Consider the following 27,212-nt stretch of genomic DNA (forward strand, 5'->3'; position numbering starts at 1 on the left):
AGTGCTCATCGCATCTTTCACATAGTCCTAAAATTCTTCATTGTCAGCAGCACATCTTCCAGCTTCCCAGTACACCACACAATATTAAATAGTGCCATCAGAAAGTACAATTTGTCCCATAAAAATTAAGCCCTCATATGACGGTCAACGAAAAAAAAACAACCAAAAACGATGACTTTTTGAAGGCAGGGAGGAAAAAACAAATTGCGTAAAAAACAGAATTAGTCTAATCCTGAAAGGGTTACTTACCGCCCATGCGCCTTTGCACAGTGGTGATTAAGGGTACTTATGCCACAGCACTGCCTTTTCATGGCGCTGTCACATAAGCCCGGCAAGGGTGTCAGATTCACTAAAAAGACAGACGGGTTACCTTCAATTCCGTCTATTTAACCCCTTAGATGGCACAGTCAATAGAATGCCTGCCAGTTTTACACAGACTGATATAATAAACTGCAAAACAAAAGCATTGCAGTGTATAGTAAGAACGAATAAACGATCGCATAGTTAGTGGAACTTAAAAGGATAACTAAACATTCAAACTTCTGACATCTCATAGTGACATGTCAGAAGTTTTGATTGGTGGGGTTTCGAGCACGGAGACCCCACACCAATCGCTAAAACGAGGCGGCAGAAGTGCTCGCGTGAGCGCTCAGCTTCAGTTCTGCGTTTTCCGGAAAACAATATAGCGGTGCATGGGCTCGATAGAAAGTCTATGAACCCGTACTCCGCTACATCGGCTTTCCGGAAAAAGCCGAACAGAATCTAAGAGTAAAAAAAAATAAAAAGCTACGTCATTGAGGCCCAAATATGCTGATCACTAAAGGGTTGAAAAAAAAAAGAAGAAAGCCCACTAACATACCTGGAGAGGTTTAAAGGATTATTTATTGTTTTCACAGGAAAAGGATAAGTCTTGTGCAGTGGAAATGCCTCCAGCAGCCGGATCTATAAATACAGTGAGCCCCCCAAAAAAACACCCCTTTATCTAAATGGGATTTTCTGCAACAGATTTCCAATTCCCATATACCCTATGTAAATTGGCTTTTTATTTTAGATGACCACCCAACTAGAAAACCATTTTTCAATGCAATTTTGGGGCCGTCATCTCAAAGAAGTTTTACTGGAATACTTAAGTGTAAACGAAGTAGAGAAAAACTAGGTGAAATTAACTTTGTGTACATATTCTACAAGCAGTTCTGTTATTGGCCATTTTAAAACACAACAATAGGGATTAAAATGGGCCTTTATTAGCACCATAAGCAATTTGATGTCACTACTGTGAATTTTTATACATACTGCTAAGTTGTTCTATTATTGAAACTAACTCAGGGTTCCCTCCGAGAGATCGGATGTGTCCATAGGCTTCATTTTCTAACTCTTTTAAAGTTTGCCTTGTATATTCAAAAGAGCCTACCTCCTCAAGGTAGTGAACGCAGTATTTCTTAATGTCTACGTTTTCCGTCCTCTGTCGCAATATATTTTGGACCTGAGTGCTTTCAGGCCTTGACCGAATAGCATGTATTGTAGGAAATGAGAACTTTCCTTCTGTCAAATCTTCACAAAAGCTTTTGTTCTCACTATATTCTTTGGAGTGTAAATTTGCATAGTCATCTCTGATTTGAAAGAAAAGTCCAAGAGTATTTAACAATGGCTTTAAATCTTTGTCATATGAAGAAAACAGCTGCATTAAGCCAATAGCTAATCCAAAGAGACCCCCTGTTTTCTGCAACACCATAGCTTTATATTCTGCTTCTGTGGGACACGTATATGTATCTCTCCAGTAAATGTCTGAGCCTTGGCCACGATGGAGTTCAAGTAATTGCTGGGTAAAAACATGGACAGCTAGTGGATGATTAAGAGTTAAAACTTTCTCCAAACCCAGAAAATAAACGTAATTTGCAGAATTAACAACAGATGGAACACCATAGATGCTGTGAGCAACTGGAAAACCTCGGCGAAGCTTAGAATTGTCTTCAATGTCATCAATAAGTAGACTGGCATTGTGTAACATCTCTGTAACTTCAATGATAACCTGGTATTGAAAAGGACAAAAAAAATAAAAATGCTCATGTATGTATTTGTTTATAATGTAGATGTTTAATCACAAAACAAAGTACACATGGGTAGCCATCTATCTGAAGTATACGGATAACTGTGCTGTATAGACGGCAGAGAATAAGGTTATATAAAGATATACACTAATGAAGTCTTTTACGGATTTGACAGTTTGAAATGACTGCAGATTCAGCCTCCTTAGCATGAACATGACGATCTTCTCCCACTACTAAAGACATTGGAAAATAACTTCTCGTGCTGGATGGTTTGGCAGAACGGCCTCAATAAAAATGTATGTTTTGCCAAGGAAACCATAAGTATGTTTTTTCAGGCCCTCCACTTTGGGTCCTATATCAGTTTTGCAACTTCATTGTCCTACTTCATCATTTTATACTGTGAGGCATTTATATACTATGACATTAACTAATCGTGAAGCAGAGAAAAAGATAAAAGGAGATATAGGATTGGAGAAGTGTTGAAATTGCTGTTCGTACAAACACTATTAGCTAGCGAGATCCCTCAGATATCTTGTCATTCCCTGTTTAAGTCAGAAATTCAAGTTATTTTAGCTCGCTCTTAAAAGAGAGGAAGTGAAGGGCTGCCCTCATTCTATAAAGTGTACCTAACCTTTCAGAATAAGCCGTCATGTGTGTACATGAGGAATTTCACTATTTCTGGTGGAAGTCATTATAAAGCAGTACTGAGCAGTGTAGTTGTGAATCTGTTCTCTCTCGCCCCAGTACTACTTACTAGGAAGCTGCGGCACATGTGTGTCTCTCACTCTGCTCCCTCCTCCCCCTTCCTGTGACTGACCAGCTGTTACCTGATCCCTCAGGGAGATAGTCAGTCTCCTCTTGGAGACGGAAAGAGCAGTAAATTCAGCGTGAGTGAACAGTTGGGGGGTTAGGGAGCCTGATAAGTAGAGAAAAGGCATTTTTCTCTAATAAGACATATTACAAAGTTTCTTCTATTCGTGTACTAATGATTTATGCAAAGATTGAAAAGTTAGTCTCCATTTAAATTTAAGAAAGTATGAATGCTTACCTGTGTTTTATCTTCTGGGACATTTAACCAGTGGTTGAAAGCCTGAGATAACTTTGTCCTGATCTGCTTACCTGTGAAAATAGAACACGCATTTTATTATATTTTAGTAAATTTATTTCCCAAATGAGACTTCCTTTTCACCAAATAGAGGTGGTCTATTAATTTAACCCCAAGTGCTTTAAAATGTGAAAATGAAATGTCAAAAGGGACAACTTCTTGCAACCAATGGTTCAGAATCTGCAATAATGTTGTTAATGACTGAAATTGCCTTATTGTCGAACCTCAAAAGAAACTATCGTGAAATTCTGAATTTTTCTTTATGGGGGTATCATAGCTTCTAGGGGAGAATATCTCGTCAGTAAACGAACATGCCTCAATTTGTTCTGTTGTATTCCTTATGTATCCAACAGAAATAGAACTTCGTATGCAACCATATCAAATCAAAAGCATAAGTAGGTACACGTCTATGTGTACAAAATTACTGCACCATACAACTTGGCGCTTGTATCAATCCATAAAAAAAAAGCATACATAAGCCCATTTTCCACCAGTAATGCTTTCCATACACTAGAGGCGTACATTCACCTGAACGGAAAACAGATTACATTGTGAATTGCAGATTTTTTTGTTTTTAACTCTTTTTTTAATTTTTTTAGAAAAAAAGGCTACTCAAAATATGTACATAGAATATACAAGCAATAAGAACAAATACATAGACAAACAAACCAAACCAAAAACATACCTGGCAGTTGTAGTAAGTACTTGTAAGGCTCTAGTAAGATTCTTTCTGGGGAGCTGGCCATCTTTGAGTTTTATTCTGAGAAGTTCGGGGAGCCAATGGATAACTACAGAATAGAAACATAATAAGCAGTTTTGTTGGACCTTCACACATGAAAAAGTAGCGCCATATTGGGATCTTTGACCACTGGCTACCACTTATTCTACAATATATTTTTTGTAGGAGACAACGCTGATATACTGTATTAATAACACCTAACCCGGATGCCACCAAATGGCCAAAATATAAGAGACTAAAAACTTGTCTTATGAACACAATGGCTGTTTCAATATAATTGAAAGCTATATGGGTCCTATATTGTGTCGACTATTGATTGTATTGTGTAGCCAAGATGCACATTAATTTACATATTGCACACCCTTACTCTAGATCCAGACAGCCCCATAGAAAATGAATGGAGCGGTGGCCGATCATGCGCACTACCGCTCCATTCATATTGGGCACACAGGGAGGTGCCAGGTAAGACCATTCCCGGGATTGGTGGGAGTTCTAGCGGTTGGAAGCCCAAATCAGTTATCACCTTTGCTGTAAACAGGTGATAAATATAGATTATGGGAAAACCCTTTTAACCCCTTCCCACTTTGGCCACTTTTGACCTTCCTGACAGAGCCTCATTTTTAAAATCTGACATGTTTCACTTTATGTGGTAATAACTTCGGAATGCTGTCACCTATCCAAGATTGTTTTCTCGTGACACATTGGACTTTGTTACTGGCAAAATTTGCTCGATATATTCAGTATTTAATTGTGAAAAACACCAAAATTTATCTAAAAATTGCAAAAATTAGCATTTTTCTCAATTTAAATGTATCTGCTTGTAAGACAGGCAGATATAACACACAAAATTGTTGCTAATTAACATCCCCCATATGTCTACTTTATATTGGCATAGTTTTTTGAACATCCTTTTATTTTTCTAGGACGTTGCAAGGCTTTGAACTTTAGCAGCAATTTCTCACATTTTCAAGAAAATGTCAAAAGGCCATTTTTACAGGGGCCAGTTCACTTGTGAAGTGGCTTTGAGGGCCTTCTATATTAGAAACCCCCAAAAAGTCACCCCATTTTAAAATCTTCACCCCTCAAAGTATTCAAAACAGCATTTAGAAAACGTCTTAACCCTTTAGACATTTCACAGGAATTAAGGCACAGTAGAGGTGAAATGTACAAATTTCATATTTTTTTTCAGAAATACATTTTTAATATAAAAAAAAAAATTGTAACAGAAGGTTTTACCAGAGAAATGCAACTCAATATTTATTGCCCAGGTCTGCAGTTTTTAGAAATATCCCACATGTGGCCGTAGTGTGTGACTGAACTGAAGCACAGGCCACAGAAGCACCTAGAGGATTTTGGGGCCTTATTTTTATTAGAATATATTTTAGGCACCATGTCAGGTTTGAAGGGCTCTTGCGGTGCCAAAACAGTGAAAATCCCCCAAAAGTGACCCCATTTGGGAAACTACACACCTGAAGGAAATTATCTAGGGGTATAGTGAGCATTTTGACCGTACAAGTTTTTTTTACAGAAATTGGAAGTAGGCCATGAAAATTAAAATCTACGTTTTTTCAAGGAAAATGTAGGTTTAGCTAATTTTTTCTCATTTCCACAAGGACTGAAGGAGAAAAAGCACCGCAAAATTTGGAAAGCAATTTCTCCCGAGAAAAACAATACTCCACATGTGGTAATAACCGGCTGTTTGGACACACGGCAGGGCTTAGAAGGGAAAGAGCGCTATTTGGCCTTTGGAGATCACATTTAGCAGGAATGGTTTGCGGAGGCCAGGTCGCATTTGCAGAGCCCCTGAGGGGGACAAAACAATGAAAACGCCCAAAAAGTGACTCCATTTAGGAAACTACACCTCTTGAGGAATTCATCTAGGGAAAGCATTTTGACCCCATAGATGTTTCATAGAATTTATTAGAATTGGGCAGTGAAAATAAAAACAATCCTTTTTCTTCAATAAGACGTAGCTTTAGCGCAAAATTTTTCATTTTCTCAACAAATAAAAGGGAAAAAAAAAAAAAAAAACCCAACATTTGTAAAGCAATACCCCATATGTGGTCATAAACTGCTGTTTGGGCACACGGCAGGGCTCAGAAGGGAAGGAGTGCCATTTGGAGTGCAGATGTTGCTGGATTGGTTTCTGGGCACCTGTGGGCCCAAAACAGTGGAAACCCCTCAGAAGTGACCCAATTTTGGAAACTACACCACTCAATGCATTTACCTAGGGGTGTAGTAAGCATTTTAACCCGGCAGATGTTTTGTAGAAATTAGTGTGCACTCGATGTTGCAGAGTGAAAATGGGATTTTTTCCATAGATATGCCAATATGTGGTGCCAAACTTGTGCCACCATAACAAGACAGCTCTCTAATTATTATGTGGAGTTTCCCGGTTTTAGAAACACCCTACACGGGGCACTAATCTTTTGGCTGGACAGTCGACCAGGCTCAGGAGTGAAAGTGTACCATGTAAAATTGAGGCCTAATTTGGCGATTTACAAAGTATTGGTTCACAACTGCAGAGGCTCAGATGTGAAATAATAAAAAAAGAAACCCCTGAGAAGTGACCCCATTTGTAAACTGCACCCCTCAAGGCATTTATTAAGGGGTGTAGTGAGCATTTTCACGCCACAGGTCTTTTCCATAAATGATTGCACTGCGGATGGTGCAAATTAAAAAATTATATTTTTCCCTAGATATTCCATTTCAGTGACAAATGTCATGCCCAGCTTATGTCACTGGAGACACACACCCCAAAAATTGTTTAAAGGGTTCTCCCGGGTATGATGCCATATATGTGGAAGGAAACTGCTGTTTGGGCACATTGTAGGGTTCAGAGCGGAGGGAGCGCCATTTGGCTTTTGGAGAGCGGATTTTGCTTGGTAGTAGATTTGTTTGACTATTGCTGGCGTTTCCATTTATAGTGTGGGGGTACATGTAAGCTGGGCAGAGTACATCAGGGACATAGTCAGGTGGCATAATAATGGGGTAAAAAAAAAACAATAAAATTATCCATAGATGATCCTTTCTGCACAGGCCGGTGTCGCACTGATATATGGTGTCCTTTCTTATCCCCCTTTTGGTCCACACTCCGCACCTTTGCAGTTTGGGGAATTTTGCTGGGAAAGTGTTGTCCTGGTATAATACGGGCACCCTCGCTTCCAGCAGATATGTTTTGGCCCTCCCCTACCTAGTTCCCTAATTTTAAGTCCTTGATAAATCGCCTCTTGAAACAGAAGAAATGTTCCCCTCGGGTCGGCACAACTGCATATTTTTTATTTCCTGACTTATTGGAGCCTTAACTAATTTTATTTTTTCATAGATGTAGTGGTATGAGGGTTTTTTTTTTTGCGGGACGAGCTGTAGTTATTATTGGTACATGCGACTTTTTGATCACCTATTATCCTATTTTTTGGGAGGCCAGGTAATCAAAAAAACGCAATTCTGCCATAGGTTTTTTTTTTTATACAGCGTTCACCAAGCGTTATAAATGACATGTTAACTTTATTCTGCGGGCCCGTACGATTCCGGCGATACCTAATTTATAGAAGTTTTTTAGGTTTTACAACTTTTTGCACAATAAAATTACTTTTGTAAAAAGAATGTATTTTTTCTGTCGCCAAGTTGTGAGAACCATAACTTAATTTGTTTGTCGACGGAGCTGTATGAGGGCTTGTTTTTTTGCGAGACAAGCTATAGTTTTTATAGGTACCATTTTTTGATACGTGCGACTTTTTGATCACTTTTTATTCCAATATTTATAGGTCAAAGTGACCAAAAAACAGAAAATCTAGTCAAGTTTTTTTACAGATTTTTTTTATGCTGTTCACCGCGTGCAATAAATAACATAATATTTTGATACCTCAGGTCGTTACGGTCGCGGCGATACCAAATACGTATGGTTTATTATTTTTTTCAATAATATAGGACTTGATAAGAGAAAAAGGGCGATTGTGTTTTATTTTATTACTTAAAACTCTTATTATATTTTGTACAACTTTTTTTTCACTTTGTTTTACACTTTACTTTAGTCCCACTAGGGGACTTGACGGTCCAACGGTCAGATTTATTTTTTTTCTAATACATTGCACTACCTACGTAGTGCAATGTATTAGATCTGTCAGTTATTCACTGACAGCAAGCCGATTAGGCCCCGCCGGGAAGCGAAGCCTAATCGGCTTCCGTAATGGCAGAGCAGGAGGCCATTGTGTCTCCTGTTGCCATAGCAGCAGTCGCCAGTCCTGATTGCCTGTCAGGGCTGGCGATCTGCTAGTAACCGCTACGATGAAGCAATCGCTTTCGATTGCTGCATCGAAAGGGTTAATGGCAGGGATCGGAGCTAGCTCCGGTTCCTGCCATTACAGGTGGATGTCAGCTTTAATATACAGCCCACTTTCACCGCTGATGACGCTGGATCAGCTCCTGAGCCGGCGCCATCTTGTTGACGGCTACGGAAGCCGATCTGGCTCCGCCGCCGGGCGTATCTTGACCGGCTTCCGTGTTAGGCAGACCACGATGCCAGTATTAGGCCTCCGGTTGCCATTGCAGCCACCGGAACCCTGGCAATTTGATTGCTGGGGTTCCGATGAGCTGCAAACAGCTCAAATGTAGCGATCACGTTTGAACGCTGCATTGAAGGGGTTAATGGCGGGGATCGAAGCTAATTTCGGTCTCCGCCATTACAGCCGGATGTCAGCTGTAAGATACAGCCGAGATCCGGCGATGATGGCACCGGCTCAGCTTCTGAGCCGGTGCAAAACATTTGGCGTAAGTATACGACATTTTGCGGGAAGCACTGGCTTTCCATGTCCTATACTTACGACAAATGTCGGGAAGGGGTTAAGATGCTTTTACACGGCCTGACACTGGCCAGAAAAACGAGTGTCGATCGGCGCTCATTCATTAGCTCCATTCACAAGTACTTTATAGGGACAAACGATCATGTCGGCAGCATATGTCTTTGTTCCCTCAGCGAGATGTACTGCCGACTAGCGACCATTTTATGGGCCACAAAAGAGATCCAATCAGAAAGCGTTTGCACGTTCATCAGCTGATCGTTGCCCAGGGAAATGATCAGGAACGAGCATTCGTATAAACGCTCGTTTGCCTGTCAATGGCTTGTGTAAGGCTATATTCACACGACTTTTCAGAACAGTCAAGTTCTATGGGTGTATTCAAACATTTTGGTTTCCTTTTTTTAACAGCCTGTGAAAATGGGCCGTCAAAAATGAAGATCATGTTCTATTTTTGGCTGTTTTTTCAGCTTGAATACCCCCTAGGATTCAATGGATCAGTCCATATATGGACAGTGACGTCAGGTGCTACTCCAAGAGCAGAATCCAAGCAAGGGGAGAGGTAGGTGGCGCTATCTACAGGGGGCACTGTGGTGTCTTCAGGGGGTTGGGACCATAAAATGGACTAATTATTTTTTTTATTTTTTTTAAGAGACGTGAAAAACGGACAGCAAACGGCCATTAAAAATGGTCAGACGGCCCGGAAATGTATGAAATTTTTGAGACATACCATGCAAACTACAGCAGCTCTCCACCAGACTGGCCACTTAACCACACCTATGGCACTTGATTTTCCATAGAGTGCAGGTTTTTAGAAAGCGATCCCAAACCTGTTTGCGATTTGCCTGAAATAAGCCTTTACAATGAGCGGAGCTGTTCCTGCAGTTGTACAAACTAAAATGTAAGTTAAAGTTCCGGATTAAGCTAGGGAAATACATTAATAAATGTAGAGGTACCTCCTAGAGTATTAGGGTATTAATAGATTCTCTTTAATTCAATGGTTTCCAGGCTAATTTGAAAACATGGCAGTGTAGCTAGTTCAAAGCAGATCCCCAGAGTTACCATCAGAATACAATTATGTAGCCTGCTGCCAGAGAGCGAAAAAGCCCCTTTATGTAGCCTATATTTCTGTAAAAGTGCATTACACTTAAAGGGGTAATCTCATATTAGAAATTTATGGCCTATCCACAGGATAGGCCATAAATGACAGCTAGATTTGGGTCCCACCTCTGGAAGCCACACCAGTCTTAACAGGTGTCCTGTGACCCTGTCTGGTGAGGCAGACGCTGACCGCCACATCCAGATGGAGATTCAGTGGAGAGGTGGCCAGGAGTATGGAAACAGCCGAGAACGCTATGCTACGCGGTTTATGTAACTACCATTCACTTCTGTAGGAGTTACTGGAACAGCGTAGCAAAGCGAGCTCGGCTGTTTCCATACTCCCAGTCACCTCTCCAGGTGGGGGCAGAAGACCCCCGTTCTCAAGATGGGTGCGGGTCCCACAGCTGGGACCTGCATCTATGAGACATTTATGGCATATACTGTTGGTCAAGTAGCCAATTGGAGCCTAACTGAGTTATTTTCGGTTTTTAAAATGTCTTACTGACTGGCTACTAAAAGAAAAGTTAAACTGTCATAGAATTGTCTAATCAGCTCCTAATCCAGTATTAATGTGACCTGAATGAAAGTATATATTCTTACGTATAAGGATAGAGAGGCTTTAATAAAACAGGCCAAAAATAGGGAGGTTTTTCCATATAAAAAGTATACCAGACGTTGTCAAATCTTACAGGTCTTATCTGGTTTAGAAAAAAAACATTTCCAAATATCTTATTAGGACATTGAGTTAACAGAGGGGGTTCTTCTTTTGGTACCCTCATCTATTAACCTGTAGGCAAACCAGGACGCAACTTTACGTCCTGGTGGGAATGTTACTTCACGCACCAGAACGTAGTGTTAAGGAGACATTCCTGGTGCACACTAAGTGACAGTGTGCACCGGGAACGCAGCTGTCCCCAACAGCTAATACTACCCATTTACGAGCAACGGACCCGTAAAAGCGGTCCAATGCCAGCGATCAATGTGATCGGTGGATCCGTGCAGATCCACCGATCACATGGTTTCTAAAGTAAGTTGTTAAAACCGTTCCCGGGACTTGTAGTTAAGTCCGGGAACGTTTACTATGGTCCCCACCCCCTGCCCCATGTGACCGGCAGCGGTCCATTACCGGCGATTGCTGTGATTGTTGGGTCTGTTCAGACACACTAATAAGTGCGTTTCTACCCAGGGTCTGTAAAAAACACCGGACACAGGCTCAGATCTTTGTTGGAGAAGAGAAGAAGAGATCAGAGCCTGTGTCGAGTGGTTTGCCAGTCAAAAGTAAAAAAATGTGAATGTGTATAAGGGGAAAAAAAAAATTCTCCATCAGAATTCAGTAAAAATAATAATTAGTTTTAGTGGTTAGGTAGTTGTCTAGCTAGTCTACTTCGATTGGTTGCGTCAGTTGTGCAGCGTCAACCTGCCACGGTCAGTCGTGTCACAGAAACCCATCAACGGTAAGGCAAACTGAAGCCATAGTTTCAGTTTGCATTACCATTGATTTCAATGGTAATGATTAAGTTGCTAATTGTTTCAGTTTGTCTCCGTTCCGTAAGGTTTCAGTTTAAAAAAAAAATAAAAAAATACGGAATCAATAGCGCAGTCGACTGCGCTATTGATCCAGAATTTTTTTTTTTTTAAACAAATAAAAAAAAAAAAAAAAAAAAAAAAAAAATCGGAAACCTTACAGATAATTGAAATTAAATGATAATGCAATCGGAAGCTATGGTTTGCGTTTTCCTTTCAGTTGATGGGTTCCTCCAATGGAAAGCGCCGACGGGACCCATAAACGGAAGGCGAATCCTGATGTAAGCAGGCCCTTAGTCAGCGTCAGTTAGTGTTACGAAGGCCAAATTCGAACAACCGTAGTATACATCCGTCTGATGGCCGTTAAAACAACGTCCACACGTATTTCAATGGGGTCGCTCACACGGTTGTTGTTTCAACGGACCGTGTGAAGGGTCCGTTGAAGAATAGAACACGTCCTATTGTCTTCCGTTTTCATGGATCCCTCTTGATAGACTCAAGTCTATGGGAATCTGTGAAAATGGGACCCGCACGGGTGCAACTGGGACGTGAAACGTTTTTCACGTCCGAGTTTGCACTCGTTTGTGTGAAAGTATAATAAATAAAAAAAAAGTAGTAAAGTGTGTTTGTCAGTGTTCGTGTTTTACATGAAAAAAAACAAAAAGGCTTAGCATGTCAGTGTGAACAAGCATTAGTGTTGTGGAAAACAAAAATGTGGTTATACAAAGGTTTGTGACAGTTCAAAGACCTACGTGTGTATATACACTACATAAACACACAAATTTATAAAATGGCAGCGAGAGGTTGCACCGCTGAAGAGGCAAATGTCATGATCGCGACTTATACAGACTCCGCGAGCAGTGAGGAACCAGAGTTCTTTCGGTCGTCCTCCTCCAGTGACAGTGAGGGACCTAGTCATAGTCGCAGGAGACTTCGTGCCCAGGCTCTGCCTGACTCTGAAACTGCCAAGAGTGATTGGTCCCCACCAACCAATTACACCCCCCAAATGCCAGAATGGACTGCTGCGGCAGGAATTCACGTGCAGACAGAAGGGCTGCCTGTAATTGGATTTTTCAAATTGTTCTTTACCAATAATTTGATACGGCTTATGGCGGACCAAACCAACATCTATGCCCACCAATTTATTTCCGAACCCCTTTTATGCCCAGCCCAATTGTTGGCAACCAACGAATTGTGCAGAAATGCAAAAATATTGGGGGTTAGTACTCAACATGGGTCTCACTAAAAAGCCCAAAGTGAGAGCCTACTGGTCCACGGACATTTTTATATCATTGTCCGCTGTACTGCAATATTATGACCGGACCCCGCTTTGAGGCCCTCCATAAATTTTTGTACTTTGACTCCCAATGCCCCCCAGGATGACACCAATTTCTGTAGACTTTTAAATTAGGCCCCTCGTTAATATTTTCTCCTAAAATTTCAGTTATCTACAGCTCCGACAAAAATTTCAATTGATGAATCCCTGATGCACTTCAAGTTTCGCCAATATTTGCCCAATAAGCGCGCCAAATACGGAATCGAGGTCTACAAGCTTTGCGAGTCTGAGACCAGATACACACTTTCCGGATTTATGATGGGAAGGACAAGATAAAACAGCCCCCAGACTGTCCACCCTGCATAACAACCAGTGGGAAGATCGTGTGAGACCTCCTGCACCCACTGTGATCAGAGGTACAACTTGTACTTGGACAACTTGTACACAAGTGTATCCGTTTAAATGTCTAAAAGAAAAAAAAAAGAAAAACCAGTGGCCTGTAGGACGGTCCGAAAAAAACAGAGGCACCTTCCCAAGACCCTCATCGGCCAATCCCTGCAAACTGGCGAAAGAAGGGCATTGCTTTAGGATGGAGTTCGGTGTCAAGATACAGGGACAAAAAAAATTATAACATTTATTTTACTTGGACACGAGGTGGGGGAAATTTCTGCTGCTACAAGTAGTTATTGCCGTATCATTCCTGGGCAGCACTTTTCAAGTGAAGTGCCTGCCACAGCAAAAAAAAAAAAAAAAAAAGGGAGCAGGACACAAATGGTGTCCTTTTGGATACCTTATATATCCTTGCGACACTTGTCCATCAGAACCCGGACTCTGCATGAATGACTGCTTCCACATCTTCTGCCCCACCCTGGATTTAAAAATGTATACTTTTAACCCCTTGAGGACGCAGCCTACTTTGGGCCTTAAAGGGAATGTGTTGCCAGAAAAACAGGTTTGTTTTTTTTTAATGAAACATTTAGTGTGTGGGTGATTAAACATTGTTCAAATTTTTTTTATTTTTTTCACGAGTCAGGAAATATTATAAATTAATTCTAATTTATAGTATTACCCATTTCTGGTCACTAGATGGAGCTATTCCCAAAATTGCAGCATTGCAAAATTGGGTAAAAAGCCCTCGCTCTAGTGAGCTCTCAGCATCCCCCCCTCCTTTATCCTGGCTAGTGCCGGGATAAACGAGGGGTTTGAACGGTGTAACCTCCTACACTGTGTGTCGCCATTTTTTGAGCTAACACACAGTGTAGTAGGTTTACATACAGTAGTAAACACACACAAACACGAACATACATTGAAATCTCTTACCTGCTCCTGCCGCCGCGGCTCCCTCCGGCCCGTCCGCTCCGTCTGCTGCCGCTGGTCCAAGTGCACAAGTCCGGAAGCCGCGACCGGAAGTAGTAATATTACTGTCCGGCCGCGACTTCCGGTCCACAGGAAAATGACGCCGGATGGCGCCAATTTCAAATTGGACTGTGTGGGAGCGGCGCATGCGCAGTTCCCACACAGACGCCGTACACACAAGTGAATGGGATGGGAGCCGTTCGCAGTCCCTATGGGACTGTGGCTGCCGTATTCCATGTCTGTATGTGTCGGTAATCGACACATACAGAAATGGAACAAAAAATGGCAGCCCCCATAGGGAAGAAAAAGTGTAAAAATAAGAAAAAAAGTAAAACACAAACACACAAATAAATATAAACGTTTTTAATAAAGCACTAACATCTTTAACATATAAAAAAATAATTTGTGATGACACTGTTCCTTTAAGGCTCAGAGCCCATTTTTCAAATCTGACATTTCACTATGTGGTAATAACTTCGGAATGCTTTTACCTATCCAAGCGATTCTGAGTGTTTTCTAGTGACACATTGGGCTTTATGTTAGCGGTAAAATTTGGTCGATACATTGTGTTTGTGAAAAATAGCAAAGTTTAGTGAAAACTTTGAAAAACTAGCATATTTTTTTAATGTAAACTGTTATACCACACAAAATAGTTACCAATTAACATTTACCATGTCTACTTCAAAAAAAAAAAAAAAAAAAACACTTTTTTTTTTTTTTTAGGTACCTGTTCAGTTCTGAAGAGGCTTTGAGGGGCCTATGTATTATAAACGCCCCATTTTAAAAACTAGACCCCCCAAAGTATTCAAAGCAGCATTTAGAAAGTTTCTTAACCCTTTACTTGAACTCCTGTGAAATGCCTAAAGTGGAGGTGAAATTTGCAAAATGTCATTTTTCTTGCAGAAGTTCAATATTAATCAATGTTTTTCTGTAACACAGAAGGTTTTACCAGAGAACCACCACTAAATATGTATCGGCCAGATTCTGCAGTTTTTAGAAACGTCCCACATGTGGCTCTAGTGTGCTAGTGTACTAAAACACAAGCCCCAGAAGCAAAAGAAGCTTCTAGTGCATTATGGGGCCTCTTTTTTTATTAGAATATATTTTAGGCACCATGCTAGGTTTGAAGAGATCTTATGGTGCCAAAATAGTAGAAATCCCACAAAACCAAGCCCGTTTTGGAAACTACACCCCTCAAGGAGTTCATTTATGGGTGTTGTGACCATTTAGACCCGACAAATTTTTGACAGTACTTATTTGAATTGGGCTGGGATTTAAAAAAAATATATATTTTTTTTTCCAATAATATGTCGTTTTGGCTCAAAATGTCTTATTTTCACAAGGAATAAAATACCCCATTTTGTTGCCCAATTTGTCCAGAGTGGGGCAATACCCCATTCGTGGTGATAAACTGTCGTTTGGGCCCATGGGAGGGCTCAGAAGGAAAAGAGCGCTATGTGTTCTTTGGTGTCCAGATTTTGCGGAATTGGTTTTCGGGTGCAATGTCGCATTTGCAGAGCCCCAGAGGTATCAAGGCAATGGAAACCCACCAAAAGTGACCCCATTTTCAAAACTACACCCCTTAAGGCATTCATCTAGAGGTGTAGTGAGCATTTTGAGCATCAAGTATTGTGTAAAAGGTAATGCGCAGCAGATGGTGCAGAGTGAGATTTTCAATTTTCTAAACATATACGCCATTTCATGTATGTAAAAAAAAATGAAAATGGGGCACTCACCAGTTTGTGTTTCTTCTGAACTTTAATATAACATCTTGGCAAAGATAAAGCGCGTTACAGGGAGGACAGCAAGTTGTAGGTTACAGTCTGTTTCGCGCAAGAGACAGCGCTTCTTCTGACGTAAAAAGTCATTGCTGGCGGCGTTCTTTTAAACTACCGTCAGCTGGAGCTACCATAGCAACACGTGTAGCAACAGTGAATAGCTTCTGAGACACACCCCTTTATGTTAATTCCTTTCAGGAAGGAAAACACTTCATTTTAGCTTGACTGAAAAGGATTCCACAAATCACACCTGGTTCTGACCTATAGACCGCTGAGAAAAGAACATTTCTACCGCAGCTGCGGCGGACTCAAATAGGTGAGATTTAAGCGATAAAGGACCTTTTAATACATGTCGGGTGGTGGAACATAGAACCGTATTTAAATGTATACGATATTATTAAATTGGGTTGTCCTTAAGTTATATATATATATATATATATATATATATATATATATATATATTAGGAATGGTTACGATAAAGGAAGCCGTTCATTGTTCCTTTACAGAACGCATAGTCAACTGCTGTACACATAAGAGATCAAATGTAACACATTAGTTGTGTAACAAATTAAAAACAAAAACTGTAAGCACAAACAAAAGAATCATTATAAAAACGCTGCCATGTCATTTTTATCGTTTAGACCAGCAGGTCCCATTGCATTGGCACGTATAATCCATCCGGATTCTTTTCTCAATAACATCTTATGTCTATCCCCCCTGTTTTCTGGGATTGGGACATGATCAATACCTGCAAACCTTAGTAGACTAGAATCTCCACCATGGGCACTATTCCTAGGTTTAATTAATCTTGGAACTCCCTCATTTGTTGTTATAGATCTGCAGTGTTCTCTAAATCTGACATATAGGCATCGGACAAAAAAAATTATATAAACAACAAATTTTGCTTTACAACTAATAAATTGTTCTATTTTTTGTGCGATTCCCCCAAAATTTAGTATTTTTGCTTGGAGGTTGAACCTACAAAAAAGTGCAGTTTCCACATCGTTGGTTCCCTTTCGGGATTTGTTTGTCGAGCCAGTTATATTTAATTTCAGGAAAATGGACTGCTTACCAGATTATCTTTTAGTGTAGCACTTCGTCTAAAAGAGATCAGTTTTTTTTATGGCTACATTTCTCAGATAAGAGTCTCCTTCGATTAAATACCAGTGTTTAAAAATCAAATTTTTTATAATTTGTGCTTGACATGTGTGTTTAAAAGTGAAAATAAATCTCTTTTCTTCATTGTCATTTCTTCTTTTATTTTTATGATTTTTTGATTTTAATAAATCATTTTGTTTTTTCATGAAGGCAGTACATATTGCTTTGTCTATTATATCAAGCGGAAAGCCTCTAATAGCAGTTGTTTTTTTTTTTTAGAGCATTTGCCTGTTTTAAGAAAGATTCATTAGCATCGTTTATTCGTCTTAGTCTTATAAATTGGCCGTATGGAATGGCTTTCTTGACGTGTAGGGAATGAAAACTATCATAACGTAATAAATTCAACTGTGGTGGTGGTCCTGGGACATCTCCTAGGGGGCCCCTCCTCTTCATCACTGTATGAGGAGGTTGACAAATAAGAGTCTCGCCATCTGACGAGTCTATGTCAGAGGCAAGAAACACATAGGCCTCTTCGGCAGAAAATTACCTTTGGGACATCTTTATTATTTATGTGCTTAAACACATGTATTGTGTATACAGCGCAAAAAAAATAAAAAATAAAAAAAACTTTTGAAAACTTGAAAAGAACAAAATAAAAATATACTTCCCTAACTAGAAGCAATAGACTGCTACCTAAAACGTTGTTTACTATGAGTGGACTTCCCTGACACTAAGCCTAACTACGGCAACGAGTCCCTGACACTAAACATAACTAGATTATTCCAACCTTTCCTGACGCTAAACCGAATGACGGATTCCGAACACTAAATTCCCTGACTGTATACCTAATGATTCCCTGACACCAACCGCTCATTTTACGCTATACCTAACTATGCTTTTTGGCGGTTCCCTGACACTAACTAACCCTAATAGTAAACGAGCTAGCTGCTTTCTACTAACTTTTTTTTTTTTAAATTGTTTTGATTATATTTTATACAGAAAAGAAAAAACAATCCCCAGGGTCCAAGAAATGTGGCCCCGAGGACTCAAAAGTGGTCAGTGATAGAGATCATGGACCAAAAATGTGGGTGACAAGGTGAGCACAAGGACAGGAGTGGGAAGTGGATAGAAGGTGGTAAATGCAATGTTTTTCGCTACTCTGCACTGACTATCTCCACAACCGCTCTCTACGACTCACAAACTACAACAGAGAGCGGGTGCGGCAGGATCTGAGGTCAGAGCAGGAAATTATGCGATTGCTGCTATTGGTCGGTCGTCAATGTCTAACCAATAGCAATGATCGCAGAGACGGGATCACCACGGTTGATCCTTGGACATTGAGCGGATAGCCTGCTGTCGGAAACAGCAGGCATCACAGCTCGATGAAATGCTGGGGGAAAACGGCGCTGCATTTCCCCCCCCATGACGTACTATTCCATCACGGAGCGCGAAGGATGCACTCAGCATGACGGAATAGTACGTAAAGGAGCGGGAAGGGGTTAAATCACTCACCCCTACCTCCTCTCTATCATTCTGGTCTTTCACCCATTTTTTAAATTGGACACTAGAAAAAAAAAACCCACGTATAACAAAACTAAAAACCCTCATTATACCTCTAAATGAATACCTAATACCATAACAAATGTGTATGATCTGCACCATTTTTTTTAGGCCTATGCTTGTGGCTAAAAATCATCAAAGTAAAAATAAGGCCTCAAAATCCTTGTGAAGCTCTGTGGTTTCCGTTTGTGTCTGTTGTGCACCAGACCCGTCGTTTTGCCGGAAGCAATAGCGTAGTCGACTACGCTATTGCTTCCTTCAAAACGACGAGTCCAGTGCACAACATGCTCTGTGTCTGAAGAATCTGTCCCATAAATGACGCATTTGTGAAAAATTTTACATTTTATTTTTCGTGCCAGATTTCCACTGAATTCAGCAACAAAAAACTATGGGGTCATAAAAGTGATCACACCCCTAAATACATTCTTTGAGGGGTTCAGTTTCCAAAATGGGGTCACTTTTGGGGGGGTTTGCACAGTTTTGGTCCCTCCAGGGCGTTGCAAACATGACATGGCACCAAAAACCATTCCAGCAAAGTCTGTGCTCCAAAATCTAAACAGCGCTTCCTCCCTTCTGAGCCCCGCTGTGGGTCCAAACTGCAGTTTATTACCACATATCGGGTATTGTCGTAATTATAGGAAATTGCTTTACAAATGTTGGGGTGCTTTTTCTCCTTTATTCCTTGCAGAAATTCAAGCATTCTGTTTTTTCAGAAAAAAAAACAAGTCGATTTTCATCTTCACAGACTAATTCAAATAAGTTTAGCAAAAAAACTGTGGGGTCAAAACGCAAACTATACCCCTAGATAAATTCCTTTAAAGCGACTGTCACCACATTATAAGTGCCCTATCTCCTACATAAGGAGATCGGTGCTGTAATGTAGGTGACAGCAGTACTTTTTATTTTTAAAAAAAACGATCTATTTTCGCCACATTATTAGCGATTTTAGCTTTATGCTAATGAGTTGCTCAATGGACAACTGGGCGTGTTTTACTATTGACCAAGTGGTGCTTTTCTGTTTACATTCATTCTTTTACTGTTATTGCGCGAATAACGCTTGTCCCACGGAAGGGTTTCCGTGGGGCATGCGTGATTTTCACGCACCCATTGACTTCAATGGGTGCGTGATGCGCGAAAAATGCAGACACATAGAACATGTCGCGAGTTTTACGCAGCGCACTAACACTTCGCAAAACTCACGGACTGTCTGCACTGCCCCATAGACTCCTCTAGGTCCGCGCGAGCCACGTGAAAACCACGCGGCCGGCACGGACACAAAACACGTTCGTCTGAATCCGCCCTTATACGAACACATTAACGATACTGAAGTGTTTAGACAGTGAGTAGACATTCCACGGGATGTCTATTCACAATCCTGACACTTCGTTAATGTTTCTGTGGTAGTTACAGCAGAGCAAGCGTAATCTCGCTGTAACCTGTCATTTACAGCGTGATCTCGCGAGATTACGCTTGTTCTTATGTGGGATGTCTATTCACTGTCTAAACACTTCAGTATTGTTAATGTGTTAGTATAAGACAGCACATAGCGATCTAAAAGGATCCCTACGCGCTGACTAAATGAATGGAGAGGAGTGCATGACGCTGATTGGTCAGCGTCATACACTCCTCTGTACAATGCCCACTTGGTCAATAGTAAAACACGCCCAGTTGTCCATTGACCAACTCATTAGCATAAATCTAAAATCGCTAATAACGTGGTGGAATTAGATAGTTTTTCTAAATAAAAAGCACTGCTGTCACCTACATTATAGCGCCGATCTCCTTATGTAGGAGGTAGGGCACTTATAATGTGGTGACAGAGCCTCTGCAAGGCCTTAGTCACACGACCGTATCAGTTTCGCGTGCGTAAAAAAATGCAACGTTTCGCGCGCATTGCAGTTTTGTGTGACATCCGTGTAAAACGCACATCTGCATTTTTTTACCTCAGCAAAAAATAAAAAAAAACTGAAGGTTTTTTTGTCCTCATCATTTCTTTAGCAACTGTTGCTTTTCACGCACCCATTGTCTTCAATGGGTGCATGATGCGCAAAAAAGCCACAAGTATAGGACATGCAGTGAGTTTCACGCAGCGGACACATGCGCCGTGAAAAACACTGAATGTCTGAATGGCCCCATTGAAATACATAGGTCCGTGTGACGTTCGTTGTTTTAACGCGTGTAGCACGGAAGTGAAATACGCTTGTGTGAACAAGGCATAAGAGTGTAGTTTACAAAATGGGGTCACTTTGGGGGGTTTCCACTGTTTTGAAACCACAAGACCTCTTCAAACCAGACATGGCACCTAAAATATATTCTCAAAAAAAAAAAAAAGAAGGAGGCAGGCCCCAAAATCCACTAGGTGCTCCTTTATTTCTGAGGCCTGTTTTTCAGCCCATTAGCATGTGGGATATTTCTAAAAACTGCAGAATCTGGGCAACAATAGAGTTGCATTTCTCTGGTAAAACATTATTTTTTTTTTATTACTAATGAATTTCGGCAAATAAAATGTCTGAATTTCACCTCTACATTGCTTTACTTCCTGTGAAACAGCTAAAGGGTTAAGAATCGTTCTAAATGCGGTTTTGAATAATTTGTGGGGGGGGGGGGGGGTACAATATTTAAAATGGAATGATTTATGGGGACTTTCTAATATATAAGGCCCTCAAAGTCACTTCAGTACTGAACTCTATTAAAAATGGTCTTGACATTTTCTTGAAAATATGAGAAATTGCTGCTAAAGTTCTAAGACTTGTAGCGTCCTAGAAAAATAAAAGGATGTTCAAAAACACAATGCAAACAAAGTAGACATATAGGAAATGTAAACTAGTAACTATTTTGTGTGGCATTACTATCTGTTTTACAAGCAGATACAATTACATGTAGAAAAATGCTAATTTTGGAAATTTTAACTAAAATGTTGGTGTTTTTCACAAATAAATATTGAATTTATTAACCAGATATTTTCACTAACAAAGTACTATATTTCACGAGAAAACAATATCAGAATTGTTTGGATAGGTGAAAGCATTCCCAATTTATTACCACGTAAAGTGACATGCCAGACTTGGAAAAACATTTTAAAAAAAATAATAAAATTGGCTAAAGGGGGTTAACTGCTGAAAAGGGCATCTTTGTGGAAGACCCAGCCTGCCATGCATTACATTAACAGCACATTTATTTCAGTGGGCATCATGTAATGCTCAATTTCCCAGTGCTTTTTCTAATCACCATGGCGATCAATTTTTGCCCAGGCCTGAAATAGATGCGGTGTAAATGAGTAGACTCAGTTATCTCTGCTCAGTTTTCTGTTTTGATCATTTTGCATCTATTTTTAATTAATAATACACTGGCATATTGTGCTAGAAATCTGCGCAGGCACCTGTTAGGACATGCCATTTGTACGCTGTAGCAGGCTGTATATACAGCATGTGCTCATTCCACTATACGTCTAACCTGTTCATTCCAAGCATAGGAAGCACAGGGAAGTCAATACACAGCTGTATACACTACCGTTCAAAAGTTTAGGGTCACTTAGAAATTCTTATTTTTTAAAGAAAAGCAGTTTTTTTCAATGAAGATAACATTAAATTAATCAGAAATACACTCTATACATTGTTAATGTGCTAAATGACTATTCTAGCTGCAAACGTCTGGTTTTTAATGCAATATCTACATAGGTGTATAGAGGCCCATTTCCAGCAACCATCACTCCAGTGTTCTAATGGTACATTGTGTTTGCTAACTGTATTAGAAGGCTAATGGATTATTAGAAAACACTTGAAAACCCTTGTGCAATTATGTTAGCACCGCTGTAAAAAGTTTTGCCGTTTAGAGGAGCTATAAAACGGACCTTCCTTTGAGCTAGTTGAGAATCTGGAGCATTACATTTGTGGGTTCGATTAAACTCTCAAAATGCCTAGAAAAAGAGAGCTTTCATGTGAAACTCGACAGTCTATTCTGGTTCTTAGAAATGAAGGCTATTCCATGCGAGAAATTGCCAAGAAACTGAAGATTTCCTACAACGGTGTGTACTACTCCCTTGAGGACAGCACAAACAGGCTCTAACCAGAGTAGAAAGAGAAGTGGGAGGACCCGCTGCACAACTGAGCAACAAGACAAGTACATTAGAGTCTCTAGTTTGAGAAATAGACACCTCACAGGTCCTCAACTGGCAGCTTTATTAAATAGTACCCGCAAAACGCCAGTGTCAACGTCTACAGTGAAGAGGCGACTCCGGGATGCTGGCCTTCAGGGCAGAGTGGCAAAGAAAAAGCCATATCTGAGACTGGCTAATAAAAGGAAAAGATCAATATGGGCAAAAGCACACAGACATTAGACAGAGGAAGATTGGAAAAAAGTGTTATGGACAGACGAATAGAAGTTTGAGGAGTTTGGATCACACAGAAGAACATTTGTGAGACGCAGAACAACTGAAAAGTTGCTGGAAGAGTGCCTGACGCCATCTGTCAAGCATGGTGGAGGTAATGTGATGGTCTGGGGTTGCTTTGGTGCTGGTAAAGTGGGAGATTTGTACAAGGTAAAAGGGATTTTGAATAAGGAAGGCTATCACTCCATTTTGCAACGCCATGCCATACCCTGTGGACAGTGCTTGATTGGAGCCAATTTCATCCTACAACAGGACAATGACCCAAAGCACACCTCCAAATTATGCAAGAACTATTTAGGGAAGAAGCAGGCAGCTGGTATTCTATCTGTAATGGAGTGGCCAGCACAGTCACCAGATCTCAACCCCATAGAGCAGTTGTGGGAGCAGCTTGACCGTATGGTACGCAAGAAGTGCCCATCAAGCCAATCCAACTTGTGGGAGGGGCTTCTGGAAGCATGGGGTGAAATTTCTCCAAATTACCTCAGCAAATTAACAGCTAGAATGCCAAAGGTCTGCAATGCTGTAATTGCTGCAAATGGAGCATTCTTTGACGAAAGCCAAGTCTGAAGGAGAAAATTATTATTTGAAATAAAAAAATCATTATTTCTAACCTTGTCAATATCTTGACTATATTTTCTAGTCATTTTGCAACTCATTTGATAAATATAGGTGTGAGTTTTCATGGAAAACACAAAATTGTCTGGGTGACCCCAAACTTTTGAACGGTAGTGTATATGGAATATATTTGTTCATTCCACTATAAGCTACACATGTAACCTGTTCATTGCGTGTCTATGACGCACAGGGAATTTACTTCATGCCTGTGTATGGGGAATAGGTGTTCATTCCACTATACACCAGACATCTAAGGCTTTGTTCACATCTGTCGGGATTCCGTTCATGGGTTCCGTCAAACCTTTCAGTCAGCAGAATCCATGAACTGAATCCAAACGCAAACCATAGGTTTCCGTTTGCATCACCATGGATTTCAATGGTGATGGATCCGGTGAAAATGGTTTCCGTTTGTCACCTTTTTTTAAGAGTTTTGATGTAATCAATACTGTAGTCGACTGCGCTATTCATTCCGTCAAAATGGCGGAACCCTTAAACAACGGTGACAAACGAAAACCATTTGCACCTGATCCGTCTGCATTGAAATCAATGGTGATGCAAACGGAAACCTATGGTTTGCTTGAGTTTGGATTCCGTTCATGGGTTCCGCTGACGGAAAGCTCCGATGGAACCCACGAAATGAGTCCCAACGCAGATGTGAATGAAGCCCAAAACCTGTACATTCCATATCTAGGAAGCACAGGGAATTCAATACAAAGCTGTGTATAAGGAATATGTGGTCATTCCACTATAAACCAGACATTTAACCTGCTCATTCCATGCATAGGAAGCACAAGGAATTTAAAGGGAAGGGGTCATGAATTATTATATTTTTTATCATATTGCTTTTAGTTTAATAAAATTTATTTGTTTGTGTTCATGTTCTACTTTTAACTTTTTTCTTACTTCTACTTCTCTATGGGGGCTGCCATTTTTTTTCTCATCTCTGTAAGTGTTGATTAACGACACAGAGATGGAATACGGCACATACAACCCCATAGAGAACGCGAACGGGAGACATTCCATTCACTATAGCGTACGCCGTCTGTGTGCGAACGGCGCACGCGCCGCTCCCAACAGACCCGACCAAATCGAAGCTCGTTAGCAGAGCGAAATCCGGCGCCATTTTCATGTGGACCGGAAGCCGCTGCCGGACAGTAAGATGACGACTTCCGGCCAGATGTTCAAGGAAGCGAAGGCGCTGGGAATAGGAGCGGAGGCGGCAGCTAATTTATGTTTGTGTATGTGATGTGTATGTTTGTGTTATACTGTCTGATTACCACTGCATCTAATCCTCCTACACTGTGCAGTCGCTCAAAAAATGGCGGGACACAGTGTAGGAGGTTTGAAGATTCAACCCCCTCCTCCTGGCACTAGCGAGAATAAGGGAGGGGAGATTGTGTGAGGACACTAGAGCGAATGGGTATACCACAAATTTGCAGCATAAAGCAATGAGGTTGCTTTACCACAGTGACCATGCTGCAATTTTGGGAACTGCTCCCTCTAGTGCCCAGCACATGGAAAAGTTATAAATTAGAATTAATTTATAATATTTCCTAACTTGTGAAAAAATTAAAACAATGTGTAATCAGTTAAATAATAGTTGAACTAAAAAAAAAAAAAATTCTAGTGACACATTCCCTTTAATATACAGCTGCATATATGGAATATGTGTTCATTCCACTATAAACTACACAACTTCTTCATTCCAGGTGTACAAAGCACAAGAACCACTTTCTACCTCTTTTTCAATTTTTACGAATTTAAAATATTGCTCATTTTTTTTCTAACATTCTTAGTATGTCCCCTGTTATTTTTGCTCCTGAGCATCAGCAGAGCCCGTAGAACTCTGTATATAGTCGTTAGAAAAACTAGAGCCAAGCACAGGCAGGACGTAGAAGTTTCTATACAGTTCAGTATCCGCTCATGTGTACACGCCCCATCACTTTTGCAATTCACCCTCCACCGACAACACGGCTCCATCCCCCACGCTAACCACAATACGTACAGTCATTGACTTCCATTATACCAAAAACGTACATCCTGCGGACACTTTGTTACACTTCATAGTACAACACACACTAGATGAAGCAGCGGCTAGGAAACCCCCAAGGCGGAGGAGGAGACCGCGGGGATAGAGCAGGAGTTGTGCCTCACACACAGAGCTTGCAGCACTCACCCGTCACTTCCCGCTTTACCGCCGCTTCAGTTCACACTGGACCGTCACTTCTCACAAGAAGCGCGTATACTCCCAATCCGCCTTCCACATCCGTGGAGGCAGCATTAGTTCTGACCGTGCGCAGTACCAGGGAGTAAATACAGAAAGAGGGGGGTGAAGCTTTACCGCACCGGCTACTTGCGTTTGTTCCTGGGACTTGTAGTTTATGTAACGCAGTGACAAGTTAGAGGGGAAGGCCTGTCTTACTTAAGTGGACTACGTTTCCCATCATACCACAGGGGCTCGTCCGTAGGGCAAATGAAAAGCAGAGGAATGGTCTCGGCACTAGCCAATGAGCGCACATAATGGGCTGGCCTGGGGCTGACAGTTAGTGCACTCGCTGGGCGGAGCTAAGAGGCTTGGGATGACGGCACGGCTCGGTGTGTGAGGAAGGGAGGGGGAGTAGCGCTCGGCGAGAAGCGGACGAGGTTGATGATCGCGCATCTTCTGTTCTGTAACCTTGCGCCTCGGGCCGGGAGCAGCCGCATTTGATGGATAAACATTAGGGACTTGTGGTGGAGCAGGTGCGGGATTGTTTGATACAGCGCTGTGGAGCTTGAAGTAGCGGCGGCGGAGGGTGGATGAGACGGGGGATAATCCAGTGAGATGTAATGGTCACTGGCGCTCCGCTCTGCACGACGCTCTACACGGTGGATGAACAAAAGGGAGAAAGCAGCGATCACCAGTGTCCCAGCTCCGCGCCCCAACACATGTAAGCCCCGATCCCTGCCAGTGTCCCCTCAGCGCGCCGCATCCCAGGCAGCCGCCGAGCTGTGCGCCCGGGCACTGCCCCCCTTGCTGCTGTGTGACACAGGAGCGGCGGCTGCTTAGCTGAGCTGTTCTGGGCTGGCACAGGGTCGCTTGGTGTTGTGTGATCTCCAGAACGTTATTGCCGTCGTATCTCTGCGTCATGTGAAGAGCACAGGTGAAAACCGTGTGTGCTGGGCTATGTGCGGCTGGTGCCCGGGCTGTGAGCTGCTGCTTGTTGATTGTCTCCCCCTGATCACACGAGCCCCATCATCTCCATCCGAGGCCTGCTGCACCGTCTGTTCTCATGCCTCAGGGCACTGGCTGCTGGTATAAAGCCCTCTCCCAGCTGGTAGCCTCCACACGGCTGCACTCAGGCTGCTGCAGAACCTCTTCCCAAGTCGTGTGTAGTGAAATTTCACTTTCTTCATTATTGATTATTGACGGATCCACCAGAGCTGCCACATAGTGTGATCAGGCTGGCAAGTTTCTATCTTTCGAGTCGGAGCTATTGATTCATGGATCCTGGTATAGTCTCTGCCTATTGTTCACGGATCAGACCCGGCATCTGTCGTTCTCCTATGGATGTAAACAAATCAGTAAGTTTCCATTAGCCCTTTGTTTACTATGAGCTCAGGCTGAGTAATAATGTTCTGTATATGCTGGGACTGAACTGTACAAGTCATAGTGATCATGTGAGGATCTATACTGGCAACATTGTGTCTGTCTGTGTATCATCCCCAGCCAGTATATGTATGAGGAGGGGAGGGGGTGTATATATGTTACTGCAGAGTGCAGGCAGCGCTATAATAACCCTTCAGAAAAGATACCCGGGCATATAGATCCTGCCTGTAGACCATACATAG

The 27,212-nt window shown here is 41.5% G+C and overlaps 2 protein-coding genes across 3 annotated transcripts in view; one reads left to right on the forward strand and one right to left on the reverse strand.

Moving 5' to 3' along the window:
• Positions 1–864: 864 nt before the first annotated feature.
• GGPS1 (geranylgeranyl diphosphate synthase 1) lies at positions 865–26,664 on the reverse strand. Of its 2 annotated transcripts, none has more exons than XM_075862533.1 (4): positions 25,561–26,664; positions 3,839–3,941; positions 3,097–3,167; positions 865–2,029 (listed from the first exon to the last, which is right to left on the reverse strand). In XM_075862533.1, the coding sequence occupies exons 2-4, from the start codon at positions 3,897–3,899 to the stop codon at positions 1,271–1,273; spliced, it is 891 nt and encodes a 296-aa protein (XP_075718648.1). In that variant the 5' UTR covers positions 3,900–3,941; positions 25,561–26,664; the 3' UTR covers positions 865–1,270. The 2 variants fall into 2 exon arrangements, with proteins under 2 accessions (XP_075718648.1, XP_075718649.1); XM_075862534.1 differs by lacking the exon at positions 25,561–26,664 and adding an exon at positions 15,682–15,795.
• ARID4B (AT-rich interaction domain 4B) overlaps positions 25,951–27,212 on the forward strand; it is a 168,793-nt gene continuing 167,531 nt past the window's right edge. Inside the window, exon 1 of the mRNA XM_075862529.1 lies at positions 25,951–26,945. The gene's annotated coding sequence lies outside the window, so the exon portion shown is untranslated. The remainder of the gene's footprint in view (positions 26,946–27,212) is intronic.

Source organism: Rhinoderma darwinii, chromosome 4 (assembly GCF_050947455.1).
Source record: "Rhinoderma darwinii isolate aRhiDar2 chromosome 4, aRhiDar2.hap1, whole genome shotgun sequence".
Lineage (NCBI taxonomy): Eukaryota > Metazoa > Chordata > Amphibia > Anura > Rhinodermatidae > Rhinoderma > Rhinoderma darwinii.